Source organism: Neoarius graeffei, chromosome 10 (assembly GCF_027579695.1).
Source record: "Neoarius graeffei isolate fNeoGra1 chromosome 10, fNeoGra1.pri, whole genome shotgun sequence".
NCBI classification, from domain to species: domain Eukaryota; kingdom Metazoa; phylum Chordata; class Actinopteri; order Siluriformes; family Ariidae; genus Neoarius; species Neoarius graeffei.
This window is the reverse complement of record NC_083578.1, coordinates 21,083,934-21,109,617: the sequence shown is the minus strand read 5'-3', so window position 1 is coordinate 21,109,617 and position 25,684 is coordinate 21,083,934. Positions and strand designations below refer to the sequence as shown.

General features: G+C 43.4%; 1 protein-coding gene across 4 annotated transcripts in view; it reads right to left on the bottom strand.

Moving 5' to 3' along the window:
- plch2a (phospholipase C, eta 2a) overlaps positions 1–25,684 on the bottom strand; it is a 336,349-nt gene that overhangs the window by 53,069 nt on the left and 257,596 nt on the right. For all 4 annotated transcript variants that reach the window (XM_060931507.1, XM_060931509.1, XM_060931506.1 and 1 more), the window contains exons 6-7: positions 15,643–15,813; positions 10,276–10,369 (exon numbers count right to left, since the gene is read on the bottom strand). In XM_060931507.1, the coding sequence (XP_060787490.1) occupies positions 10,276–10,369; positions 15,643–15,813 (265 nt within the window). The remainder of the gene's footprint in view (positions 1–10,275; positions 10,370–15,642; positions 15,814–25,684) is intronic.

Here is a 25,684-nt window from a genome sequence, read left to right as displayed (position 1 = left end):
GGATGTTAAATTTCTCAGTTTAGCTGCCAGTGTGATTTCAGTTCCTGTCTGCCATATTGTCAATCTGAGTATTGAAAAATGTATTAGTCCTAAGGCATGGAAGATAGCAAAAATTATTCCACTTAAAAAAAATCCATCTTTTTTTAAGTGGAATAAAAAAAAAGTGGGGGGGGGTAGTATTTTTAGGTTATGGTGTAATTTTATGCAATCATTTTGTTTTATGTGTAATATTTATTATTATAATGATATCTCTCTGAGCAATGTTTGTGCTAAGTAGCTCAGGGAAATGGTTGTGTGCAATACCTATGGACTGCAATACAAGGGGCTGTCTGTTTGGGGGTGTGTGGAGGCAGATGAACTAGGCTGTATCTACAGTATGTTTGCATGTTACTTGTTTAGTATGCTACATTTATGTTATAGGTTTCTGTAAAATCACACTCTCTTGTTTGCCCAAAACAAATTTCTCTCAAGTAGAGATAATAAAGGTTCTTCTTCATCATCATCATCATCTGGTCCTTTTTCGGGCACAAACAGTCATCCTATAAGTTTGTTACCAGTATTAGGAAAGGTGATGGAGAGAATTATTTTTGAACAAATCCAAAAGATATTTTGATGTATATAATTTAAATACAGACTATCAACATGCCATAGTACATGTACGGCTTTAACACAAATGACTGATGACTGGCAATGTAAGATGGATGGTGGAAAATTGGTGGGTGCTGTTTTACTGGATTTCAGTGCAGCGTTTGATATTATTGATCATTTTTTGTTATTGAATAAACTTAAACATTATGGTTTCACTCCTCCTGCACTAAAATGGATGGAGAGTTACTTAAGAGATAGAGGGCAGACTGTTTACTTTAATGGTAGTTTTTCTAAAGTTAGTTCTGTTGACTGTGGAGTACCACAGGGGAGCTGTTTAGGGCCTTTATTGTTTTCGATTTTCATTAATGATCTCCCCTTGGTGCTGAGTAAAGCTCAAATTTCTATGTATGCGGATGATTCAACAATATATGCAGCGGCAGAATCAGCTGATATTGTTAATGATATATTACAGAAAGAACTACAATTAGTGGTAGAGCGGGTAACCAGTAATAAACTTGTGCTTAATGTGACCAAAACAAAGGCCATATTAATAGGATCAGGGTATCAATTGAAAGCTGAACCAAAATTGAATTTACAGGTAAATGATATTTCTGTTGAACAAGTACAAGAGACTAAACTTCTGGGCATTACTATTAATCATACTTTATCATGGTCTAACCATATTGATAAAATTGTAAGAAAAATGGGAAGGGGAGTGTCATTTGTAAAAAGAATTTCAAAAGGTATGCCACCGGAAGTTATCAAACAGGTTCTAAATGCTTTAGTGATATCTCAGTTAGATTATTGTTTTGTAATATGGTCTACTGCTTCTATGAAAGACATGAGAAAACTGCAAGTTGTTCAAACTAAAGCAGCACGTTGTGCATTACATTGTTCTTATAGAACCAACGTGAAGGACATGCATAATCGATTGAGAAAGTTAACTGTAAGACAGAGGTCTTATGTTCTGTTAACCTTTTTGAGGAACTTTTGAGATTATGTTAACACAGTCCCCAAGAATATTGTATAAGGGTAGTATCTCACTGGGCTGCGACAGCTTGCGACAAATTGCGAACGTCATTCGCGAGAGAGTTTCAAAAGTGTCTTGAAACATTCGCAGGGCTTCTCAGTTTCCTCGCATGAGTCGCAAAGTGTCGCTCCTTCGTCACTGAAATTTTGAACATGTTCAAAAAATTCGTGCGACAAAAGTTCTCTCAAAATAGCCGCAAATGTGTCGCTGGTGTGGCAAAGCCATCGCGAACCCTTCTCAAGTCAGTTTCCGTGAGGCTTTCTCTACTTCCCTGCCTGCCGAGGGAAAGCCGGGCTGCGACAGCCTGCGACTAGTTGGAGACACAACGATTGCGGTAAAATATGCGAATATCAATTCAGTGTGATTCCAAGTGAAAATTGTCACTAATTTGCATATTTTATCGCAATTGTTGTGTCTCCAACTAGTCGCAGGCTGTCGCAGCCCAGTGAGATACTAGTGTAACGACCCTACGTGTGGGTGGAGCACAGAGGACGGCAGGACAGAGATCAGGTTTTATCAACTGGCTTTATTGCCACACTTTTCAGTCTAGCAATACTTTTTACAGAGACACACACACAACTGGCGTCTGGTTCAGGGTTGCGCCCCTCTGCTCTCGCTCTCCCTCCTGATATAGGGCGCAGTCACTGGGAAGACACACAAACAGGTTAATTGCTCTCAGGTGACGTGATTCTGCCACTTACCTTCCCTGACTCCGCCCTCCTGTCACAGACCGGCGCTTGACCACGCCCCCGCTGCCACATACCCCCACCGCCCGACTCAGGCCGGGCGGCCGTCCGGCCTGCAGCCGACTCCCCCCCCCCCTTGACGGGAGAGGAAGTCCGCCACGACCATCTGCGCCCCCGGCCTGTGGACCACCTTGAAATTAAAGGGTTGGAGCGCCAGATACCAACGGGTGATCCGCGCGTTGGCATCCTTCATGCGGTGGAGCCACTGGAGGGGCGCGTGGTCCGAACAGAGGGTGAAAGGGCGCCCCAGCAGGTAGTACCGGAGGGCGAGAACCGCCCACTTGATGGCCAGACACTCTTTCTCTATGGTGCTGTAGCGCCCCTCACGCACCGACAGCTTCCTGCTGATATACAGGACAGGGCGGTCCTCCCCCTCCACCTCCTGGGACAAAACCGCCCCCAGCCCTCTGTCCGACGCATCGGTCTGCAACATAAAAGGGAGAGAAAAGTCAGGGGAGTGTAGAAGTGGCCCCCCACACAGTGCAGCCTTTACCTCTGAGAAAGCCCGCTGGCACTGCTCCGTCCACTGGACCGGATCTGGTGCCCCCTTTTTAGTGAGATCAGTCAGCGGGCTGGTGACGTCCGAATAATTAGGTATAAACCTGCGATAATAGCCAGCCAGCCCCAGGAACTGTCTCACCCCCTTTTTGGTCTTGGGCCTCGGGCAGGCCGCAATTGCTGCCGTCTTATTAATTTGGGGACGCACCTGCCCGTTGCCCAAGTGGAAGCCCAGATACCGTACTTCCACCCGCCCAATCGCCCACTTCTTTGGGTTGGCTGTGAGCCCCGCTCGCCTCAGTGACCTAAGGACAGCCCTCAGATGTTCGAGGTGCCGCTGCCAGTCATTACTATAGATGATTATGTCATCTAAATATGCTGCTGCATACGTGGCGTGAGGGCGGAGGACTCTGTCCATCAGCCGCTGAAACGTCGCGGGCGCCCCAAACAGCCCAAACGGAAGGGTGACGAATTGGTGTAAACCAAACGGTGTGGAAAAGGCCGTTTTTTCTCGGGATAGTGGAGTCAAGGGGATCTGCCAATATCCCTTCGTCAAATCCAGTGTCGAATAAAAGCGAGCAGTGCCGAGTCGATCGAGCAACTCATCAATACGAGGCATTGGGTACGCGTCGAATTTAGACACCGCGTTGACTTTCCTATAGTCCACACAGAACCGGACCGACCCGTCGGCCTTGGGTACCAAGACCACCGGGCTGCTCCAGTCACTGTAGGACTCCTCGACGATGCCCATTTCGAGCATGGTCTGAAGTTCTTCCCGAACCACCTTTTTTTTGTGTTCGGGTAGCCTGTAAGGGCGGCTACGCACTACCACCCCCGGGGGCGTCTCTATGTGGTGCTCTATGAGGTTAGTGCGACCGGGCAGGGGCGAGAACACATCCGAAAACTCGGTCTGCAACTGGGCGACCTCCGTGAGTTGGGTCGGGGAGAGGTGGTCTCCACAGGGGACCGGAGAGGTACGCGATGCCAATGTCCCTTTTTGAACCTCCGGCCCCAGCTCCGCCTTCTCTGGAACTACCGACACCAACGCCACGGGGACCTCCTCGTTCCAGAGTTTAAGCAGGTTGAGGTGGTAAATCTGTAGCGCCCCACCCCTGTCCGTTCGCCTCACCTCATAGTCGACGTCCCCGACTCGCCGTGTGACCTCAAAGGGTCCTTGCCACTTGGCGATCAATTTGGAGCTCGACGTGGGCAACAGTACGAGTACCTTATCTCCCGGAGTGAACTCTCTAAGGCGCGTACCCTTGTTGTACAGGCGGGCTTGCCGTTCCTGGGCCTGCCGCAAATTCTCCTGAGTTAGGTGCGCGAGTGTGGAGTTTTGCGCGCAGGTCCATAACGTACTGAATTTCGTTCTTACTTTGTGAAGGTCCCTCCTCCCAATTTTCCCGCAGCACGTCCAGGATGCCGCGCGGCTTACGCCCATATAATAATTCAAACGGGGAGAACCCCGTGGAGGCTTGGGGGACCTCTCGCACTGAGAAGAGCAAGGGTTCGAGCCACTTATCCCAGTTACGTCCGTCCTCACTTACGAATTTTTTAATAATATTTTTGAGGGTGCGGTTGAATCGTTCCACTAAACCGTCCGTTTGTGGGTGATACACGCTGGTGCGGATCGGCTTAATCCCCAATAACCCATACAGTTCGCGCAGTGTTCGTGACATAAACGTAGTGCCTTGATCAGTCAGAATCTCTTTCGGGATTCCAACTCGGGAGATGACGCGGAAGAGTGCCTCGGCAATACTGCGTGCTGAGATATTGCGCAGAGGCACTGCTTCCGGGTATCGCGTTGCATAGTCCACCAGAACTAATATAAAGCGGTACCCTCGTGCTGACCGATCTAATGGCCCGACGAGATCCATCCCAATTCTCTCAAACGGGGTCTTGATTAACGGTAGAGGGCGCAAAGGCGCTTTTGGAATGGCCGCTGGGTTTACTAACTGGCATTCGCGGCATGCCGTACACCACCTACGGACATCGCCGCGAATCCCCGGCCAATAGAAACGGGCCATTATTCGGGCTAGTGTTTTATCCTGCCCCAAGTGTCCGGCCATGGGATTAAAGTGAGCCGCCTGGAATACCAATTCCCGGCGGCTCTTCGGAATTAAAAGCTGCGTGACTCGCTCTTTAGTTTGAGTGTCCTGCGTCACTCGGTATAATCTATCCTTCATAATCGCGAAGTAGGGGAAGGACGGGGTGGCGTTCGGCGGGAGCGTTTGACCATCAATTACTCTCACTTGGTCAAACGCATGCCGCAGAGTCTCGTCTCGCGACTGCTCTAATGGGAAATCCGCGAGGGATTCCCCAAGAGAGAGAGGAGGAGCCGGCGGCTCCTCACTCTGACGCGGAGATGACGTAGACGGCTCTGTGACAGCTGCTCCCGCCAAAGCGACACCGGGACCTCCCCCTGTCAAATGGCAGGACCCACTCTCGACTAGGCGTGTCATTAAACCCCGAAATCCCGGCCAATCAGTCCCCAAAATTAGAGAGTGGGTAAGGCGAGGATTAACCGCCGCCTTTACTATGAATTTTTCCCCTCTGAAAATAATGTGGACCGACACCAAAGGGTAGCTGTGAACATCCCCGTGCACACAACACCTTCACCCCTTGTGCTCCCCCCAATGCCTCGTTTTGAACCAGGCTTTGGCGAATTGAGGTCTGATTACAACCAGAATCCACCAACGCCTGATATGTAGCCCCTTGGATACTCACCGGTATGCGATACGCTCCGGCCCGATCGAGGGCGGCCTCTGGCGCGTCGGGGATCCGAACCACCGCGCCCACTTCCGTTGCCGTGCACTGCTGTTGAAGGTGGCCCGGCTCCCCGCAGCGCCAGCAAACCGGCCCGGGCTTTCCCTCTGCACCGGTGATCTGGGGCTCACTCACCTGAGGTGGGGGAGAGACAGACACAGAAGGGAGAAACGGGAGGGCACCGCGGGTGCGGCGGGCCGGCTGGGGGGGTGCCGGCCCCCGCCTCCGCGGAGGGGGAATGGGGCGAGGACAGGACACAGGAGGAGGGGGAGAGAGAGAGAGAAGAGGAGAGAAGAGATGCCATCTGCTGTCCTGCCGCCGGTACAGCCGCCAGATGATCCTCCGCCAGCTCGACTGCCTGATCCAGCGACGCCGGGCGGTGGCACTGGACCCACTCCGCGGTTCCGGCTGGTAAGCGGGCGATGAACTGTTCCAGTACCACCTGGTCGACGATTCCCTCGGCGTCGCGATCGTTGGCCCTCAGCCACCGCCAGCAGGCGTCCCGGAGCTGCTGGCCGAACGCGAACGGCCGGCCGACTTCCTCCAGTCGCAGCGCGCGGAAGCGCTGGCGCTGTTGCTCCGGTGTGCGCCCCACGCGCTGGAGGACGGCCCGGCGAAGGTCCGCGTAGGCCAGCCGGCGGTCGGCGGGGAGCTGTAGCGCGGCCAGCTGTGCCTCTCCCGTGAGCAGGGGGAGGAGGCGCGCCGCGCGCTGCTCCATCGGCCACCCCGAGGCTTCGGCGACCTGTTCAAACAACGTGATGAAAGCCTCGGGGTCGTCCTGCGGGCCCATCTTGGTGACAATGAGGGGAGACGGGCCCGCGGCCGGAGCGCTGGTGGACCCCGCCGACGCGAGGAGATGCCGGAACGCCTCGCGATCTTCCTGCTGGGCCAGCACCAGGGCTTTGAAGCGCTGCTCCTGCTCCTTTCGGAGCGTGACGAGTGTCTGGTGCTGGCTTTGCTGAGCCGTGGCGAGGGCGTGGATCAGATCGGCGAACGGGGAGGATTCCATGGGGCTGCGGGTTTGGTGCTCCACTGTCCCGGGTTTCGGCACCACTGTAACGACCCTACGTGTGGGTGGAGCACAGAGGACGGCAGGACAGAGATCAGGTTTTATCAACTGGCTTTATTGCCACACTTTTCAGTCTAGCAATACTTTTTACAGAGACACACACACAACTGGCGTCTGGTTCAGGGTTGCGCCCCTCTGCTCTCGCTCTCCCTCCTGATATAGGGCGCAGTCACTGGGAAGACACACAAACAGGTTAATTGCTCTCAGGTGACGTGATTCTGCCACTTACCTTCCCTGACTCCGCCCTCCTGTCACAGACCGGCGCTTGACCACGCCCCCGCTGCCACAACTAGTTTAAAAGGTTACTGCCTAATTTTGTTCAACATGAATATCAAAACGCGATATGCAACTGATGGAAGGTTTATATGGCCCAGAGCCAATACATGTAGTATTCAGAAGATGGTCATATATAGAGCGATGGAACTCATTGCCAGTGTATATTGTGCATGAGAATACTAGGGAAAGATTTAAGATGCTGATAAAACAATACCTTGTAGGATCTCATGAATTATGATTTTGTTGTGGGAAGTTTAAAATATTACTGAGTATGATAAAAATAGATTGTATTGTTTATAGTTTTATTGAGTTTGTATTATGATTTATGTTTTTGGAAGTGAGGAGTGGGAGTGGGGGGTGTCTCGGGGTGCTGGTGTCTGGCGCATGTTCACTGGTGCTATAAGGGACCCTCCGCTGTTGGGGGGTGTAGGTGGGCACGTGTTGGGGGCTGGGTGTCTGCATCCTTGGGTCACTCTCAGACTTACTTCTTTCTTTTGGTGTTGTTGTTTATGTTTTTTTTATTATTTGAATTGGAGAAAAGGTAATATGGAAAATGGAGAGAAACCCGTGGTAATGTATATTAGAAATGAACAGATTCATGAATTTTATTGTACTTGATTCAAATATGTGAACTATTGTGTGTTTGGTTTGTAGTGTATTGTATGTTGTAATGTACTGTGTATGTGTATTGTATGTATATGTATGATTTGTTTGATGTTGTGATGCGAGAAGATTGGACACCAGGAAGAATAACCTTGTTTATAACAAGCGCTAATGTTGATTCCAAATAAAAAAATGAAATGAAATATAGGACAAGGACAATAAAGCAAGAACATGATGAGAAACTATATTTGGAGGCTGCATGGTGAATGTGATTTACAATATAATTGTAAATCTTGAAAAACTACTCAATTCTAAACCGTTTGTGGTCAATTTTGTATCACTTTGTAGTATAGATCCATGTAAATTTTGATTCATATGTTTTTTTCTGACTTTCTGTGAACAAAAAGATGTGCTTTTGCCAGTTTTTTCAATGAAAATAGGCAAATTTCAAAATAGCAATTTCCTGGTCACAAAAGCAAGCTTTGAGGGGATTAATAACCATTTCCTATATGTTGAGACATAAGCAATTTGAAAATAATACTTACTACCCAGGAACAAAAATTGTGTTCCATAGTGTGTCTGTTCAATCTGAATAAGGTTTCCATATTTAGAGTGCACCCCCTTTGAAAAGTAACATTTTAAACAATATCTCAATGAACACAAACAATTTCCAAAATGTTGAAAAGACAAAGTTTAATATAACATCTGTTTAACTTATAACGGGAAAGTAAGGTTAATGATATAAACTTAGATTACACATTTTTCAGTTTTACTCAAATTAGGGTGGTGCAAAAATGAGTACACCCCACAACAAAAACTACTACATCTAGTACTTTGTATGGCCTCCATTATTTTTAATGACAGCACCAAGTCTTCTAGGCATGGAATGAACAAGTTGGTAACATTTTGCAACATCAGTCTTTTTCCATTCTTCAGCAATGACCTCTTTTAGTGACTGGATGCTGGATGGAGAGTGATGCTCAACTTGTCTCTTCAGAATTCCCCATAGGTGTTCGATTGGGTTCAGATCAGGAGACATACTTGGCCACTGAATCACTTTCACCCTGTTCTTCTTCAGAAATCCAACAGTAGCCTTAGATGTGTGTTTAGTCATGTTGGAAAAGTGCACGATGACCAAGGGCACAGAGTGATGGTAGCATCTTCTCTTTCAGTATAGAGCAATACATCTGTGAATTCATGATGCCATCAATGAAATGCAGCTCCCCGACACCAGAAGCACTCATGCAGCCTCACATAAGGACACTGCCACCACCATGTTTCACTGTAGGCAACATGCATTTTTCTTTATATTCCTCACCTTTGCGATGCCATACAGTTTTGAAGCCATCAGTTCCAAAAACATTTATCTTGGTCTCATCACTCCAGAGGATAGAGTCCCAGTAGTCTTCATCTTTGTCAGCATGGGCCCTGGCACACTCTAGGTGGGCTTTTTTGTGCCTGGGCTTTAGGAGAGGCTTCTTTCGTGGACGGCATCCATGCATGCCATTCCTCTGCAGTGCACGCCATGTTGTGTCATGGGAAATAGTCACCCCAGTTTGGCTTTCTACTTCTTCAGATAACTGCAGTGAACTTGCATGCAGATTTTCTTCAACCCTTCTCATCAGAAGACACTCCTATCGAGGTGTTAACTTCCGTGGATGACCTGGACGTCTCTGTGAGATGGTTGCAGTTCCATCTTTCTTAAATTTTTGTACCACTTTTGCTACAGTATTCTGACTGATAAGTAAAGCTTTGCTGATCTTCTTGTAGCCTTCACCTTTGTGGTGCAAATAAATTATTTTCTTTGGGGAATTCTGAAGAGACAAGTTGAGCATCACTCTCCATCCAGTATCCAGTCACTAAAAGAGGTCGTTGTTGAAGAATGGAAAAAGGTTGATGTTGCAAAATGTCGCCAACTTGTTCATTCCATGCCTAGAAGACTTGGTGCTGTCATTAAAAATCATGGAGGCCATACAAAGTACTAGATGTAGTAGTTTTTGTTGTGAGGTGTACTCATTTTTGCACCACCCTAATTTGAGTAAAACTGAAAAATGTGTACTCAAAGTTATATTATTAACCTTACTTTCATGTTATAAGTTAAACAGATGTTATATTAAACTTTGTCTTGCCAACATTTTGGAAATTGTTTGTGTTCATTGAGATATTGTTTAAAATGTTACTTTTCAAAGGGGGTGGACTCATTTACGCTGAGCACTGTACGTCTCTATTGCACACAAAATGACACACAAGTGAAACTAAAACAAGTCCAGGTTCTATAGCATCGCTGCATGCACTTTTAACATTGTTTTAACATTTCAGATTTAGACAGGGCCTGTACATTATCTACTGTATTTGATTAAGTCAAGTATTTGCGGAGCCAGAAAACACTAAAATATGGAGGGCAGGTATGTTAGGTCCAAGAGGAACCAGTTGATGAAATTTTCAATTAAGTCACACCTAGAAAATCAACACTTAATCATCAGCAAACCACTCATTGCAAACTGGGGGATTTGCCAAATAAAGATTTTCATTTAGATTTGGACTTGACAAGGCAGTTCAGCTTACTACAACCTAATTTAAAGACCTAAATTAAATTTGCATGTCTTTAAAAGCTCATAACTCATTTTCTTCATTAACCACCTTTGTGATCATGTATGTTATTAAAATATTTTCTGTAGAGGAAACAGATCTCATCTTACCGTCAATACCCAGAACCCCCTGCTTCTGGTTTTCAGGACAAGGTTCAAACTTAGCAATGATTTCAAGGCAATGCTCTGTTGTGACTCTTGTCATCTGAAATAAATACAAATATAGAAGAAATATAAAAAAAATGAAAAAAAAACCCATCTCTAAAGTTCTCATCTATTTCACCTATCACTCGATACAGCCATTAGTTTATGCTTCATCTGAAGAAAGTATGAAAAACAAAACAGCCAAATGCACCAAATCCCACTGAGAAACATTATCACATGCAAATGGATCGTTCTGAAATCAGACTGGTTAAGCCAACAGCTGGGCCTTAAATTGGTTTTATTAGTCAATCAGATTTCCATCCCATCCCTTCAGCATCAGGCCACATCCAGCACAGCAGGGATTAGTACAAGTTTAGCGTTACATGTTATGCATAATTCCCAATATTTGCTACCTTGTGCCTGTAAGCAGAATTTGGCTAATTTAGTTCTTCTTTTATTTTAGAAAAGGAGACATACTGACCATAAAAATGTTAATACTGAGCTGTAATGGAGGCTAACACTGAGCTGCGACTTGTGTGGGAGCCTGGTAAGGCTTGCTGAAATCCCACATACAGGTACAGTAGAATGGTTCTGGAAAAACAACTATATATTCCTTCTATGATGCTGGAGCATTACAGTGGTACTTGAAAGTTTGCAAACCCTTTAGAATTTTCTATATTTCTGCATAAATATGACCTAAAACATCATCAGATTTTCACACAAGTCCTAAAAGTAGATAAAGAGAACCCAGTTAAACAAATGAGACAAAAATATTATACTTGGTCATTTATTTATTGAGGAAAATGATCCAATATTACATATCGGTGAGTGGCAAAAGTATGTGAACCTTTGCTTTCAGTGTCTGGTGTGACCCCCTTGTGCAGCAATAACTGCAAATAAACATTTCCGGTAACTGTTGATCAGTCCTGCACACTGGCTTGGAGGAATTTTAGCCCATTCCTCCATACAGAACAGCTTCAACTCTGGGATGTTGGTGGGTTTCCTCACATGAATTGCTCGCTTCAGGTCCTTCCACAACATTTGGATTGGATTAAGGTCAGGACTTTGACTTGGCCATTCCAAAACATTAACTTTATTCTTCTGTAACCATTCTTTGGTAGAACGACTTGTGTGCTTAGGGTTGTTGTCTTGCTGCATGACCCACCTTCTCTTGAGATTCAGTTCATGGACAGATGTCCTGACATTTTCCTTTAGAATTTGCTGGTATAATTCAGAATTAATTTTTCCATCAATGATGGCAAGCCGTCCTGGCCCAGATGCAGCAAAACAGGCCCAAACCATGATACTACCACCACCATGCTTCACAGATGGGATAAGGTTCTTATGCTGGAATGCAGCATTTTCCTTTCTCCAAACATGATGCTTCTCATTTAAACCAAAAAGTTCTATTTTGATCTCATCCGTCCACAAAACATTTTTCCAATAGCCTTCTGGCTTGTCCACGTGATCTTTAGCAAACTGCAGACAAGCAGCAATGTTCTTTTTGGAGAGCAGTGGCTTTCTCCTTGCAACCCTGCCATGCACACCATTGTTGTTCAGTGTTCTCCTGATGGTGATCTCATGAACATTAACATTAGCCAATGTGAGAGAGGCCTTCAGTTGCTTAGAAGTTACCCTGGGTTCCTTTGTGACCTCGCCGACTATTACACGCCTTGCTCTTGGAGTGATCTTTGTTGGTCGACCACTCCTGGGGAGGGTAATAATGGTCTTGAATTTCCTCCATTTGTACACAGTCTGTCTGACTGTGGATTGGTGGAGTCCAAACTCTTTAGAGACGGTTTTGTAACCTTTTCCAGCCTGATGAGCATCAACAACGCTTTTTCTGAGATCCTCAGAAATCTCCTTTGTTCGTGCCATGATACACTTCCACAAACATGTGTTGTGAAGATCAGACTTTGATAGATCCTTGTTCTTTAAATAAAACAGGGTGCCCACTCACACCTGATTGTCATCCCATTGATTGAAAACACCTGACTAATTTCACCTTCAAATGAACTGCTAATCCTAGAGGTTCACATACTTTTGCCACTCACAGATATGTAATATTGGATCATTTTCCTCAATAAATAAATGACCAAGTCTAATATTTTTTGTCTCATTTGTTTTACTGGATTCTCTTTATCTACTTTTAGGACTTGTGTGAAAATCTGATGATGTTTTAGGTCATATTTATGCAGAAATATAGAAAATTCTAAAGGGTTCACAAACTTTCAAGCGCCACTATATATTTTAATTCCAGTTTTTTCATGCACAGGGACTTATATGTGTTTTACATAACATTTAATTCCAAGTAGAATGTTGTTTTTACTAATAAATATTTTCATGATATTAGATTTTCGCTGATGCGAGAAACAATCCTGATTCATTTGCAAATATTTGAACTTCAGTTGGAGACTTTCATCTCAAACTGTTTTGTTTATCAAGCTTTCCTAAAAGCCAGTAGGTAATTAATTCGCATTTCCTTTTCTAAAAGCTGTACCTGTTGTGCCATTAAACCTGCTGTGCTGGACCATTAAACACTTCACTGCATTACTGATTAAAGGTAGACTGCCTTTCAGATTTTTCAAATTTAGGTCATAAAAAGCATTTTCCCCAACACCCAGTTATTTTTGTTTAGTGGACTGAAAGCTACTGAATTCAAATCACAGACATCCAATTTTATTAGTTTTTTTTAAATAGAACAATTAATTAATTTCGGGCCACGTGCCTCTAAATTCTCTGCTATTTTTTCCTGCCTCACCATGACCCAATTCAAGATACTACGCCATGCATGACGTGGTGGGCTTTCCCTGTTCGCGCAAGGCATTGTGGGATACAAATTTGAAACAGGAGAGAAAAATGGAGGACGTGTGTGAATGAAATGATAAAGACCGAATACAGTAACAGAAAGTGAAAAGAAAAGACGTTATGTTGCGAAGGAAAGGAAACGCAGAACCAAACTAATAAATATCGGTGGTCAGCGAGCACCTCGGTGTGATCAGCTGTTCGTTTAGCGACAGAATGATGGAACTGTCAGTGCACGGTCAAACTAGGTAAACCTGCACACGAGCAGACGGACTTCCTCTGTCTGCTTGACTGCGCGAAGCGAGAGATTTCATGCACATTATTTGCTAGGGAATCGCCTCAAATTAAATAACTTCCCAGCTACAGAATGGCCTGATATTTTGTGAGATATAACAGAAATAAACATATATCACAATAACCAAATTTCAGAGGGAACTAAATTTCACCAATTTTATGAAATCGAAAGGCCGTCTAGCTTTAAAAGTGCATATTTCTAGCCATGTTGCCAGATTGGGTATCCCAAATGGAAATATTATAAATCCTTTTGGTCCTACGCTGATAGAATAATTTGAGATTCTTTGTAGTCACCTTGGAAGGTTTTAAGTTGTGACTTGATTGGAAACAGTCGATCCAATCTGGCAACCTGAATTTATACATGAGCACATCCTCTGTCTGCCTTCACACTTATTAGTCTGTTTGACGAGTCTAGCATTTCCTATGGTTGGGTTTGGTTTCACAAGGCACATAATTAAAGAACCCCCCCGAAAAAAGAAAAGAAAAAAGAAAAGAAACAACAATCAGAAAAGCTGGATCATTTCATCATCACGCTTTGCATCCAGTTTTTATTTTCTCTTTTTGTTCATCATTAATTGTTCTTTTTTGTTTTTTGTTCTCATTTTGGTCCAAATATCCAAAATATATCACATTTCTTCATTGCTACGTCTCCGTCCTCTGGCTCGTTTTGTGTCTCTTGGTTAATGCTGCAAGAGACAAAATGCTGTAACTCAAGATTCACACAATAATACTGGCTCATTTTGTGCAGTTGGGTTGATTCAGGGTCGAATTTTGTTCTCACTGCAAACAAACTCTCCTTGGAACTTGCAACCAATAGATTGAGACGACCTCACCCTCAGACTGGTCATATTTGTGTGGTTGGTGTTGTCTCATCTGCTTGAACAAACTACAGGGTGGGAAGCGCTAGGGTTTGATTAAAACTGAAACTCTACATGTGTGAAAGCACGCTTCGGTTTGATGTGAAGAAATCCTGTTTCATCAATAGCCATACAAACAGAGTAGTAAATCCAATGGACAAAGAGAATGGCTTTATGTGCCAAGTTTTGGGGGAGGAAAAACCAAAAGCACTTTTCTATATGCTTTAAGGTGATGTGTGGAGAAAACGTTTCTACAATCTACACCTTCAAGAATTCAAGAAATAGTAATGATACTAATAAACATTGGGCATGTCACCGGTGTAAATTAGGCTGATGCAAAAAGTCTGAATAATAGTAATATGTTGGAAGAGACTGCTGTAACAAATAGATGACCTTTGGCAATAGATGATCTTTGGGGTGTTTGTTTGTGTGGGAAAGAGAAAAAGGAAGCAAAGCAGCAGAGCACGAAGAAATGAGGCTTCCAGAGAAGTCCCAATTTAAAAAAACAAAATGCCTTTGGAGCCATTAGCAGGCAAGAGTCAGGCTGCATATTCATCACTGAGCTGGGGTAGGTTTCCTGATAACGTTGCCCTTTAGAGCTAAAGAGCAAGTTGAGAGACTCTCTTAAGCAACCAACATTGTCTCTGTACATGGTTTTCCCGAACTCACTCGTAAGAAGGAGTCTGAAGAGCAACAGGACAAAGAGCGTCTTTGCAATGCGCGTCCCCGATATAGGCATTAGTAGTTGCAAAAAGCAATCGTAATGTCGTTGCTGAAGGCATTAGTAGTTGCTATATCTGGTCGATAAGGTCACATGGCATTTGTTTTGTTTAAAATAAGATAATATATAGTATCATCTGGAAGCATTACATATATAATATGGTAATTAATTAAACTATTTTATGTTTTTGGCAATTTTTTTTATTCCAAGTGTGTTTTTAATTAAACAAACAAACACTCATACAAAAGAATGAGCAAATAATAAGCTAAATAATTAGGTAAATGTGTTCCTTGTGCTCACTCATTTCACTGTTACCCCCCGATCATGCAGTCGCAATTATTTCAACTGTTATCCACAATGCCAACTGGGTAATGTTCTCCCGATGTTATTCGGGAAAACCACGTGAGCTTGATGATGGACCTTAAAAGGTAATTTAAGACTCTCTTGGCCTTAAAAGGCTTTCGGGAAACCCACCCCTAATCAATTTACAGGTCTGTGTTTAGGAAAGAGCCAAAGAGATGCACGTTAGAGGGAAAACTGGAGAAATATGAACACCTTCTCGTACATCTTTCTATGCTTCATTACTGCCCACATGTAGCAACTCTACCGACAAATGTTGGGCACATTTCCCAAAATTGAAAACCCATAAGGCATCACCTTTTGCTCAATTTCAAGGAAGCGTGCCAGGTCATCTGTGTCCAGATGGTCTTTATGGTTGCTGTAGGTGAGCATCAGCAGGTACAGGTCTCGTCGAGTCGACATCATCTTGTAAAAGGAACAGAACTCGTCAAAGCCCAACGTGCCCTGGTTATCATCTGTGTCTGCTTCCTATGAGAAATAATACATAAGACACAAAAAATGCACAACACACTGTAATACACTGAAGCAAATACATACAATGAACTTTGATGTCCAGAGTCTGCCTCAAATGTTAAAACTACAATCTGTAAAAAAGCAGATTGTTCATTGAGGAAGGTTATGCAGAACCCCAACATATACACTGTATATGAGCCATTCAGAAATGTTAGTCTTCATAAAGTCCTCATTAACAACTTTGCCTCTTTTGAACGAATACAGTTTTAAAAAACTGATAGCTATAATCCAGTGTTCTATTGACCTGCTTGCCTTTCTAGATGGTGCGTAATCGAGGGGCAGCTTGCTCAATGCCCCCATTGAGTTTCAGAGTTATTCTTGCACCCAGTGATCAAAAATGGGAACTACAACTAGGGTTAATTCTTCATGTGCATGTGACGCCACGCTAATTTTCCAAACCGGAAGTCTGCCATGTTGGATGAGCTGCTGCAAGTGTGAGCTGCTGCAATGCCTTGTGATTTTCTTTTGATTTCATTGCCTTTGAAGAAAGACAATACCGCCTTTGTGTCTCATCTCATCTCATTATCTCTAGCCGCTTTATCCTGTTCTACAGGGTCGCAGGCAAGCTGGAGCCTATCCCAGCTGACTACGGGCGAAAGGCGGGGTACACCCTGGACAAGTCGCCAGGTCATCACAGGGCTGACACATAGACACAGACAACCATTCACACTCACATTCACACCTACGGTCAATTTAGAGTCACCAGTTAACCTAACCTGCATGTCTTTGGACTGTGGGGGAAACCGGAGCACCCGGAGGAAACCCACGCGGACATGGGGAGAACATGCAAACTCCGCACAGAAAGGCCCTCACCGGCCACGGGGCTCAAACCCGGATCTTCTTGCTGTGAGGCAACAGCGCTAACCACTACACTACCGTGCCGCCCCCCACCTTTGTGTGTGGTATATAATTGCAATAATAATGCTACTCGTGACAAAGAGAAACGGTTCTTCAGGATTCCCAAAATAATAAAAACAGCGACAAAACAAATGAAGAACTGTCCAGAAAACGTCGTGCATACGCTGTGGTTCAAAAACATAAATCGTCAGGACTAAACTGACGAAAAAGCTAATTAAGGCCAATTTATGCTGACAACCCAGTCCTCGCAGACGGTGTCGCAGATAGCGTCTGCGTAGCCCCCCCACCTTCGCAGACGCTCTGCGCGCACCTCCCAAAAATTGTGAGCACCGCAGAAGCCTCGCAGACAGCGTCGCAGACAAGAGGGCTCTGATTGGTCCACTCTACATCCGCTGTACACGCACTTCTGCTTCCCTACTTTCCCGGTTTGGTTTGTTTTCACGACCGGCATTTTTAAAAACACGAGCGAAGATGGAGCAGCACGAAGAGCGGTTGATTGAGGAAGTACGTACATCTATACGACTCCAGTTCTAGTCATTGTAAAAAAAAAAAGTTCTAGTCATTATAAGTAACCGGAGGATAAACACTCCACTAACCACACCCACCAACTACTCCTAGCGACTTCGCGCCCCCTTGCGTTGTGCCGGTGAATAACATCGCGCACGCCTATTACTCCCCGCTCAACAATAAATTACAACTGTCTGCGAAAAGCTATCTGCGAAAGCCTTGTCGCAAGAGCATGCAGAGGCCTTTACACCTATGCGTGTGGTGACCACTTTATATCTGATAAGAGTTCATTGCTAATTAAAGTTGTTTCCTGCTGATTAAATTGAACTTTTGAGCTTTAGCACAAACACTCTGTCTCACCTTGCAGGAGCACCGGCAAACTTACCCGATAAAACAAATCCAGATTGGGCACCAACATTCAAATTAGGACACAATAAAATCAAGATGAAAACTCATGTCACAGTATCAAGAAGCAACAGGATAAATGAAAGATGCGTCGAAAAAGCCAGATTAGAAGCAGCGCAAACCTTAGCGAGTTTGGATACACATGGAGAACAATGTGGGTCAACTTTGCCAAGTGAGATATTAGCGATGCTGTTCCAGGAACCCAGTAATTTCGTTTTACTTATGCACTTTTTTTTTGTAAAATGAGAGTTCACAATATCAAGGTATTCAATCAGTGGTAATGAGGCTCAATCCTCTATAATTGGACAGCTTTAACATATACGGGGTCAAAGCTATAAATTTCAACTTTTTCTCTGAATCTTGACTTGGCAGAGGACTCCAGAGAATCATAATATTTCAAGAAAGTTGGAGATGCATCACAGTTATTGCTTGCACGAGACGGCATTTTGGATTTGTATATGATCCAACATGGTGGCCGATGCACACGTAATACTATTTTGTTATGTGGTTGCACATGAAGAATAGAGGCCCACTGGAGTAGGAATTACACTGCCCCAGCAGAGGAGCAGTGGACAAGATGGTTAATCATGGGATGGCCAAGATTGGCTGTTTTTTTTTTAACATCAAAGTTTAAAAATACTCAGTGACTGCAAAGATCTCCTTTTTGAGCAAATTCTTGGGTTTCAGTCACGTGACTTTTCTTAGCGATTTCACTTCCAGTAAAACAGTTGGTGGTCTAGCAAACCAAAACAGCTGCTGGAGTGCAAACAACTAGCGATAACTTATCAGAGTACGCTCGTAATCTAGAAGCCACTGCTCGCTTTAGATATATTCAGAAGATTGCTATGTGCAATGGAATCGACCCCTACAGTCTGGGAAAGAAGGATTTGTCATACGATCTCGAAAACTACCCTTCAGTCGAGTTCCCCGACATCTTGAACTATCTGGTGTTGCAGACGTCCTTCTACACCGCAAAACAGATGAAAGCATGAAAGAATATGGAGGCTCACAACTTTTTTTGTATGTGGCTGGGTAAAGGACCTCGGTATCAAGTCGCTGCCGAATGAATCCTGTATTGTTTTTTCCTGTGTAAGTATGTTTTTTTTCTAAAGTTTTTCATTCGCGTCTTTACAATGAAGCGCTGCAAGTTGAAGTGTAAACAAACAACAGTGCGCTTGATTCTCACTTGTGTTGGCTCTCATCTCTCAGGTAAATCATTCACAAAGATCATCAGAAACCCCTTTAAAGACCTGGATCTTAGTTAAACAAGATGGAAAAGTGATCACGGCGCATTGTAACTGTATGGCTGGGTAAGAATTTTGTCACGACCTTCATGCATATGGACTTTGTGAGGAGTGAGGAGTAAACAAAGAAACAGCTGGGGACTTTAGCGCTTCGTGACTAAAAAAGTACTGTAAAATAACGACACATAGCAAGAAAAGTAATTAGAAAACACTAAGGCCATAGCTGAGAGGGATATACAAACCTTTCACCAAGTCATCACTGCAAACTCAAGCATGCTTCGACTCGACTCGTTTTGATTTCAGTGAGAGGTTCAAAAGCCACCTTTCTCGACATATTTTTGTGAAATCCTGTATTCGTTCACCCTTTTTATTAGGTCATGAGGAACCCTGAAGAAACTTTTATCAGTTTCACGGTTTGATCGATTTGAACAACCTAAAACAACGCAAGCGTAAGGCATTTTTCATGCAAGCAATGCACCTTCTTCGTACAAACGCTTTGTCAACTGAGCTTTGGTAGACCATCAGCTAAAGTTTTGAATAACTAATGAGGCGGATGTGACGTCGCATGAAACCCAGCAATAATCAGGACTAAATCTAATACATTTCTGCAAAGACAAACTATAAGTGCAGACAGTGTGCCTGTGATGTACAGAACCTCCTCTATTGTCAGATTGGGAGAGGGAAAGAGGGTTTATGGAGTGGATAATGTCTGTACATCAGAAATGTACACCACAATGATCTTGATTCTCACATAAATGCTGGGGGGGGAAAAAAAGAAAACCACATCTCCCTTTCCAGTGCTTGATTTTTTTTTGGGCTAGTTTCAGGTCGTTTGTGTGGGACGAAACCTGTGGGATGAAATTTTGCTGAAACCTGGGAAACCTGGTTAATGATATTAGCTCTTCTGTGTGTCCATCGCTGGCGGCAGGAACACACCTGCTGTATCAAACATAGTTCAACAAGGATAGATCTAAAGCTGCTCAAAATGAGCTGCTAGACTGTATGCTGGATGAGTGTACGCTGTTGAATCTCAACTGCCTATTACTGGGTTGCTCTAAATATTCACTCGATTCACTAGAAGTCAATATTTCCTTAACATCAACAATTTACAGATGACCTGCTAACGACCTGCTGTAGACTTGTTTCTATTGTTACTGTATATCAGTCTAAAATTGGGTTCTTAAAATGGGGGTCCTTTATCGATATTGCTCACCCTGTCTAATTATTAGGTCTACCCCATTAGGTGGTGAAATAATTTCTAAGCACATTGGATCACAGAGCAGTTCAATTTTGCTAACAGGACGTTTCCATTGACTGTAAAAGGTTTTAAACTGGACAACAAGGCTATAACATGTTTGATATTTTGATTCTTTATTAACATCTAATCAACAACCTGCTGCAAAGGTGGCTATGTTAGGGAAAAACCAACGGTGCTGTGGTCAAAGGTGTTACAGTTTTCATTTTATTATAATAACGACAAAAACCCCAAAGTGTGGGATTGTCAAGGTTTGGCGTCTCGGGCAAAGTCTTGGAATGGTTTGCAACATACTTAAGGAACAGAAGTCAACGAGCCTTGGTCAATGGGACCCTCTTTGATAGTTTTGCTCTGCAGTATGGTGTTCCTCAGGGATCCTGCCTCGGTCCTGTATTGTTTATCATTTACGCATCCAAGCTTTTTGAGATTGTAAACGCACATTCACCTAGCGTTCACTGTTACGTGGATGACTCTCAGGTTTATCTTTCATTTAAACCTGATTCGCAAGCAAGTCAAGATGAGGCAGTTACGGCAATGCAGCATTGTATAGAGGACATACGTCAATGGATGCTGACTGACCGGCTCAAGCTTAATGATGATCAAATTGAATATTTACTTATAGGAACAAGACAACAACTGTCTAAGGTCAGCGCAGGCTCTCTTGTTGTTGGTGATCATCAGATTGCTCCAGCTCAAGAGGCCAAGAATCTGGGCTGCTGGTTTGATCAGCAACTTAGTATGGGGATACATGTCAGTAAGATTTGTAGTGCATCATTTGCACAACATTAGATGCATTAGGAAGTTTCTATCAACCGAATCAACTAAGAAGTTCATGCATGCTCTAGTCATTAGTATAATTGACTACTGCAATAGTTTATTATATGGTTTGCCGCAAACACAGTTGTCTAAGTTACAGCCTGTCCAGAACACAGCTGCGTGCTTTATTTGCAGTGTTTCCCGTTTTGATCATATCATCTGTGTTTTTCGAGTTTCACTGGCTGCCTATTTATACAAATAGGAGTCATTCAGGATTCAGCCATGACACGGAGCAAAAACATGGCTGAATCCTGAATGACTCCTATTTGTATAAATAGGGCACTACATAGGCAGCAGTGGTAGTTTCTTTTTCCCTGCCATGGAAGCGCACTTGTATACTGAGGAGGAAAGCAATTTGCATTACAGCCGTGAGGCAGCTCGGCTCGGTTTTCCCTTTTGGGCGCTCTCGTTTTCTGTTAGAATTTGATAAAGAAAAAAATATATATATTATTTACCAGCTTACCGGGTCCATGAACATAAATCTGACAGCTGACAAGGTCGGGATATAAACGAATCGAATACAAACCACCCGCCGGGACTCCTACTTATGCGGCTCCAGCTTATCCTTGAAGCTGGAGCCACAGCTGGATGAAGCAGGCAGCGCGCAGTGATAAGAAGGGAGAGAAAATAGTGCCAAGCGATTTCGAGGTCTGACTTTTTATTTGGCAACGGTTTTGTGATGCAAATATATCACTCTTTTGAACACATACTGTTTTGAGACGAAAAACGTTTTACTTTCGTGACCCCAACAAACTTGCCGGACTACTTTCGTCTGGACCAAAACTGGACAAGAACTGGACTCACAGGATGCTGTCAGGGGTAAGTCAGTGTGTTTGCACGATACTATTGATGGGGATGCCATACAGATTCATGTCAAAAATCCCGAACTATCCCTTTAACCCGATTTGCAACCTCGTGTGGCACCTCTAAATATTAACCAATTTTTCTGAAATTTTGCTTGTTGCCTTCTTTTAGCCTATGTAAAAAATTGGTAGGGTGGTCGGAATGTTTTGGTAAAAAAATTTTTTTCCCATACATTTCGGGACCACCCTATTGAACGCGTTACCAAGTAGTATTTGTAACTGTAGAACTTTTGACAATTTTAAGAATACGCTGAAGACGCATTTGTTTAAGTTAGCGTTTATCAATAAGATTTAATAAGCCTTATTTTTATCTTTTCCCCCCTCCATATTATATTTTAATCATAGTTTTAGCTCATTTTTAGATTACTGTATATTTTTAGTTTTTAATCAGTAGATATTGTTTAATAGTTGTTTTATAGTTAATCTTTGCGATGCGCAGGCGATCATACTGTATATTCATGCAGCCTGCACATTATAAATGTAAATTATTATTATTATTGTACTTCATGCTTCAGAAGAAAGCTTGAGATGAAAACCCAAGCAGCAGAGGGCGTGAGCAAGGCCATGAGAACAGGATCATCAACGGCTGAATATCAGAGTATGACAACAGGTCATCAACACTTTGAACACCAGAGCAGGAGGGAAACATTCCCGCTAATTCTTCTTGGGTTTTTTTCTTCATCATTCACACTCATTCTGAAGAAATAACGCTACTTTTTTTGAAAGGTGCAGTTATAATTCAGTATAAGAGATTCAGTGGTAGCCTGTAAATTTCTCACAGTAGTGGTTATTGAATTTTTAGCCTGCTCTCACAAAAAAGTGTTCATTTAACACTTAATGTAATGTCATTAATGTGTGGTTGAGATATTCGCTGGACGGTTAGACAGATCATGGAAAGCATGTTTGCTTCCTTATTTAGTGTAACTTAACTATAACCTTCATGTCGGGATGTGAGATAATCCACTATCATCACAAAGCAATGATATTACATTACATTACATTACATTAATGTTATTTAGCAGACGCGCTTGTAGAGGAAAATTATTGAGTAATTTCCAGAGAATTTTTAGAGTCGTGATTTTTAGAAAAGTAAGCTATGTTTCTATGTTTACGTAAGATGAAGAATGTTGTTTTTGTGTCACACTGTTCTGTTCTGCAAGGTTATCATGAGCATGTGTACGTGCAAAGATAGCCTGTTGTTGTTAGCAGAGATATAGATAGCAGAGAAAATGCTCTGACTGCGACAGGAGATAAAAGGGAAACATCTGATATGCAAGTCATGCTAAGCTGTATAAAAGACAGTATGTGATAACAGAAAGCGCTTCTCTGGGTGAAATGCTTTGTGATTCACTGGGAAGCCTACTTTTGCAAAAGTATGATAAAGTTGAGTTTCTGCTTGCTTAAAACGTGTTAATTAATTATGTTTTTCCACGACACTCTTATCCAGAGTGATGTACAACATACCCAGAGCAGCCTGGGGAGCAGTTAAGGCCTCTGCATGCTCTTGCGACAAGGCTTTCGCAGATAGCTTTTCGCAGACAGTTGTAATTTATCGTTGAGCGGGGAGTAATAGGCGTGCGCGATGTTATTCATCGCCACAACGCAAGCGGGCGCGAAGTCGCGAAATCGCTAGGAGTAGTTGGTGGGTGTGGTTAGTGGAGTGTTTATCCTCCGGTTACTTATAATGACTAGAACTGGAGTCGTATAGATGTACGTACTTCCTCACTTCCTCGATCAACCGCTCTTCGTGCTGCTCCATCTTCGCTCGTGTTTTTAAAAATGGCGGTCGTGAAAACAAACCAAACCGGGAAAGTAGGGAAGCGGAAGTGCGTGTACAGCGGATGTAGAGTGGACCAATCAGAGCCCTCTTGTCTGCGACGCTGTCTGCGGTGGTCACAATTTTTGGGAGGTGCGCCATCTGCGACACCATCTGCGAGGACTGCATTGTCAGCATAAATTGGCCTTTAGGGGTTAGGTGCCTTGCTCAAGGGCACTTCAGCCATTCCTGCTGGTCCAGGGAATCAAACCAGCAACCTTTTGGTCCCAAAGCTGCTTCTCTAACCATTAGGTCATGGCTTCCCAAATTACCTTTTAGCACTTTTTGTTAAAAAAAATGTATAGGTAAAGAGCTGGAATTGGCTCCAGCTCGCCCACAATGGATAAGTGGTACAGGAAATGAATAGGTAAAGGTTAAAAAACAGGTACCCTATGGGTCCATGTGGCTACTGCTAATAAATAAAATTGTTTACTGATCCCATGTCCATACAGTAAATATAGCATATATATTTACTCTATGAAGCAGTAGCCACAAAAATGAAGTGTAATCCAAAAATGAACAATTTAAAAATCACAGAAGTAAAATATACTAAGTGTCTGTACTTTATATTATTCTACTCTTACCTCTTACAGTTTTCAAAACTGAAACCTCCGAACCGAAGCTGACATACACACGCTGTCGCCATGACCCAAACTCTTATTTCCTGGAAAAGGCCCAGTGCTAGAGCTCAGTGGTCTCAATACTCTTTTCGACAACTTCTTGTAACAACTCGGAAGTGCGTCATATCTACAACACATATGGAACCACTGGCCAAAGGGAGCGAGGAAAGGGGGACAACCTGGAGTATATTTTAAAATAGGAACGCACTTTCCCTCTGTAATAAGCAAAAACATGTCTGAAAGCAATTTATTTCGTCTAGTCCATTTATTTCGAATAGTGAACCGAATTGTATACACTCACCAATACGAATGTTGTAAGAATGTAAGAATGTTACACTCATTCTTACAACACGATGGCAAAGCGGCTCCGTCTCTTTGAGGCAGTAGCCATAAACACCCAGACTTTGCATTATTCCAAGAGAATGAAGTATAAACTGTTCAGGTTTCTATAGCGGCAGCACTTCAATGAAGGTAGAGAACTTTATTTAAAAGACTCTGATCTCACACACACGCACACACAAACATTTGTTTGCTTTATTCTGTCATACAATGATGGCCATCTGTGTTCATTTACAGCAGATGGGGTGGGTCCTGAAGAACTGTGAAACTTAGCGACCTACAAAGAGCTGAGGTGAGATCTCAACCACGTACTGGACTGTACACACACACACACACACACACACACATAAATCTGGCCTGGCTGGTAAATGCCTTTGAGGAGCAGCAAGACACTACAGAGAGACAGAAATACAAGCACATATAAGGTTTTGCCAGTCAAGCAACCACTTGACCTATAAGGGTGAAGCATAACTTCCAGATATGGCTGAGCAGTAATATACACTCACTGGTCACTTTAAAAGGAAATTGTTCTTAATGCTAAGACTCCTGTTCTTGGCTGGCAGGAGTGGAACCCAATGTGGTGTTCTGCTGTTGCATGCTGAGATGCTTTTCTGCTCACCACGGTTGTAAAGAGTTGCTATGAGTTACTGTATCCTTCCTGGCAGCTCAAATCAATCTGGCCATTTTCCTCTGACCTCTCTTATCAACAAGACATTTGTTTCCACCCACAGAACTGTCACTCACTTAATGTTTTTTTGTTTTTCGCACCATTCTGTGTAAACTCCAGAGACTGTTGTGTGTGAAAACCCCAGGAGATCAGCAATTTCTGAAATACTCAAACCAGTCCATCTGGCTCAAACCAACACCCATACCACACTTTGATATTTCAATTTTTTCCCATTCTGATGTTTGAAGAAGTGAACATTAACTGAAGCTCATGATTTGTATCTGCATGATTTGATACATTGTGCTGCTGTCAGGGGATCGGCTAATTAGATAAGTGCATAAAACAGCACGACATAAACTCTATCAAGATTTTATCATAGGACACAATAAAATCTAAATGGGTTTCCAAGAGAAAGGAAGAAGTACATACCCTGACA